Source organism: Nelusetta ayraudi, unplaced genomic scaffold (assembly GCF_046127955.1).
Source record: "Nelusetta ayraudi isolate G7.1 ecotype Tasmania unplaced genomic scaffold, CSIRO-AGI_Nayr_v1 ptg000135l, whole genome shotgun sequence".
In the NCBI taxonomy this organism is placed as follows: Eukaryota; Metazoa; Chordata; class Actinopteri; order Tetraodontiformes; family Monacanthidae; genus Nelusetta; species Nelusetta ayraudi.
This window is the reverse complement of record NW_027466185.1, coordinates 11,726,073-11,728,219: the sequence shown is the minus strand read 5'-3', so window position 1 is coordinate 11,728,219 and position 2,147 is coordinate 11,726,073. Positions and strand designations below refer to the sequence as shown.

The 2,147-nt window shown below is 50.1% G+C and overlaps 1 protein-coding gene across 1 annotated transcript; it reads right to left on the bottom strand.

The window, feature by feature from the left end:
- Positions 1-295: 295 nt before the first annotated feature.
- On the bottom strand, positions 296-2,147 carry LOC142905110 (thyrotropin-releasing hormone receptor-like). The gene is made up of 2 exons (XM_076051615.1): positions 1,298-2,147; positions 296-700 (listed from the first exon to the last, which is right to left on the bottom strand). The coding sequence occupies exons 1-2, from the start codon at positions 2,087-2,089 to the stop codon at positions 296-298; spliced, it is 1,197 nt and encodes a 398-aa protein (XP_075907730.1). The 5' UTR covers positions 2,090-2,147.

Below are 2,147 nucleotides of genomic sequence, written 5' to 3'. Positions count from 1 at the left end.
TACGAGTGTATTGAAACTAGATACTAAAACTAGATAGTAGAAACTAAAACTAGATACCAACTAAAACTAGAAACCAAAAACTTTCTATGGAAGAAATGATGGATATAATTCTTCCTGCTAGGGTCATCCTTTAGGTATTTTCAACAGGAATGATATCAAACGGAGTTTAATCTAAAAATCGAAATGCAGGTAACGTCAAGGACTTCTGTTCATTTGAGCCCACTTTGTCAAGCAGACCACGCCTACCATATGAAAAACAACAAATCCCTAACCTCTCCTCATCCTCCATGGGCCCTCAGTCGTCACCGTCAACCGCCTTTTCATTGGAGTCCATCACTTTTTGCTCGGACAGCAGGCCATTCGTGGCAGTGAGATCAGCCAGCTCCGTCGTGAAGCGATCCGCGCTCTCCACCAGTGATGTATTCTGATCGCTGCCGGACGCGAGGGCCTTATCTGGCTTACTGGCGGCCTTCCTGCCGCAGCAAAGGAGCTTGCAGAAAGCGGCACGGAACTTTTGGGACATGACGCTGTAAATGATGGGCTTGATGGCGCTGTTGAGGTAGATGCAGATGCGGCAGAAAAGCAGGAAGTTCCTGCTCATGTAGGGCTTGGTAAGGAAGGAGTTGACCACCACCAGGGTGCGGTAAGGCATCCAGAGCATGGCGAACAGAATCACCACTACGGCCAGCATCTTGGTCACCTGTAGGTGACAGAGATGTATGAATACAGGGTGCATCTGCCACTGGGTTCTGAATCAGTATTGGTTAAAGCAATATGGAGATGCTGAAAATACACTGATATTTAAACCTGGCTGAAATCTGGTGTTCTCATACCATGACAAACTCTCTGCAAAAAGTCAAGGCTTGGCAGTAGGGGAGGGGCGAAACCTGAGATGCCAGATGGAATGTTTCACATATCCAACCATCCTGTAAATCCATCACATTCGAAACAGACTACCTAGCAACAGCTGGCCCACTGAAGAGCCAAATGCTTCCTAATTTGGTGGGCTCATGCCTTTGAAAGTCTTCTTTTTGGAAGTGATATTATACTGTAACATTTTCTTTTCATTAAATTGCACTTATTTGTATAAAATAGCTCACATTTTCAAATACCATGGCAATTAATTACCGCTGTTGATGATCCACCCACTTGACAAACGCATATTCCAGCGGTACAATAAGCACACTTTCAAAGGACCTTGGCACGACAAAGCTCCCAATACTTTCACTTTGTTCCTGTCCACGACAGGGCACTTACTAGTATTTATAGACGAGACGACGCCACCCTCCCCACTCACCTGTTTGCGGGTGGCCGCGGTGGAGCTGGAGCGACGGGAGTCCCTGGTGGTGACGCGGTTCCCGGCGTCGCTGTCTTCGACCTCTTCGTCCTCAGTGTTGTTCACAACCCTGGGGCTCGGGGGCAGCGGGTTGAGGTAGAGAACCCTTGAGATTTGTCCGTACAAGACGGTGGAGAGCAGCAACGGCAGCACGAAGAACACCCCGAAGTCCATGAAGTAAATGGGTAAATACAACGTCCGTTCGAACCTGTAGCCGCATATGACGATGGTGACGTTGGAGTAGACCACCTCCTGGATGTGCGCCAGATAGAGCCACATCGTGCAGTACAGAGAGGTCAGAGTCCAGACGAGGGCGATGATCTTTTTGGCTCGGGAAATGGTGCACAGGGACTGGGCTTTAATCGGATGGCAGATGGCGATGTATCTCTCTATGGTGAACGCCGTGATGGAGGCGGACGAGGCGTTGATGCCCAGATACTGGAAGTAGGTGATGCCTCCGCACCCGTAGCGGCCGTACACCCAGTAGCCGAAGATGCCACTGGTGGCGGCGGGCAGTCCGGCAGCCGTCAGCACCATCAGGTCGGCCACAGCCAGGCTCACCAGGTAGCAGTTGGTTGGGGTCTTCGTGTGTTTGGTGGTGAGCGCCACCAAGATCCCCATGATGTTGCCAATGATTCCCAACACGCAGATGATGATGATTAAGACGCTGCTGACAACTTTGTACCCAGTGCCGTTGCCCGTCCACGTTGGCAAAGTGGCGTTGAGCGCCGGTGCTTCTGTAAAGTTCTCCATCTTCAATGCTTGTTTTGGTGTGATAGAGTACACGGCACCGTGTGGCCTTTTATCTATC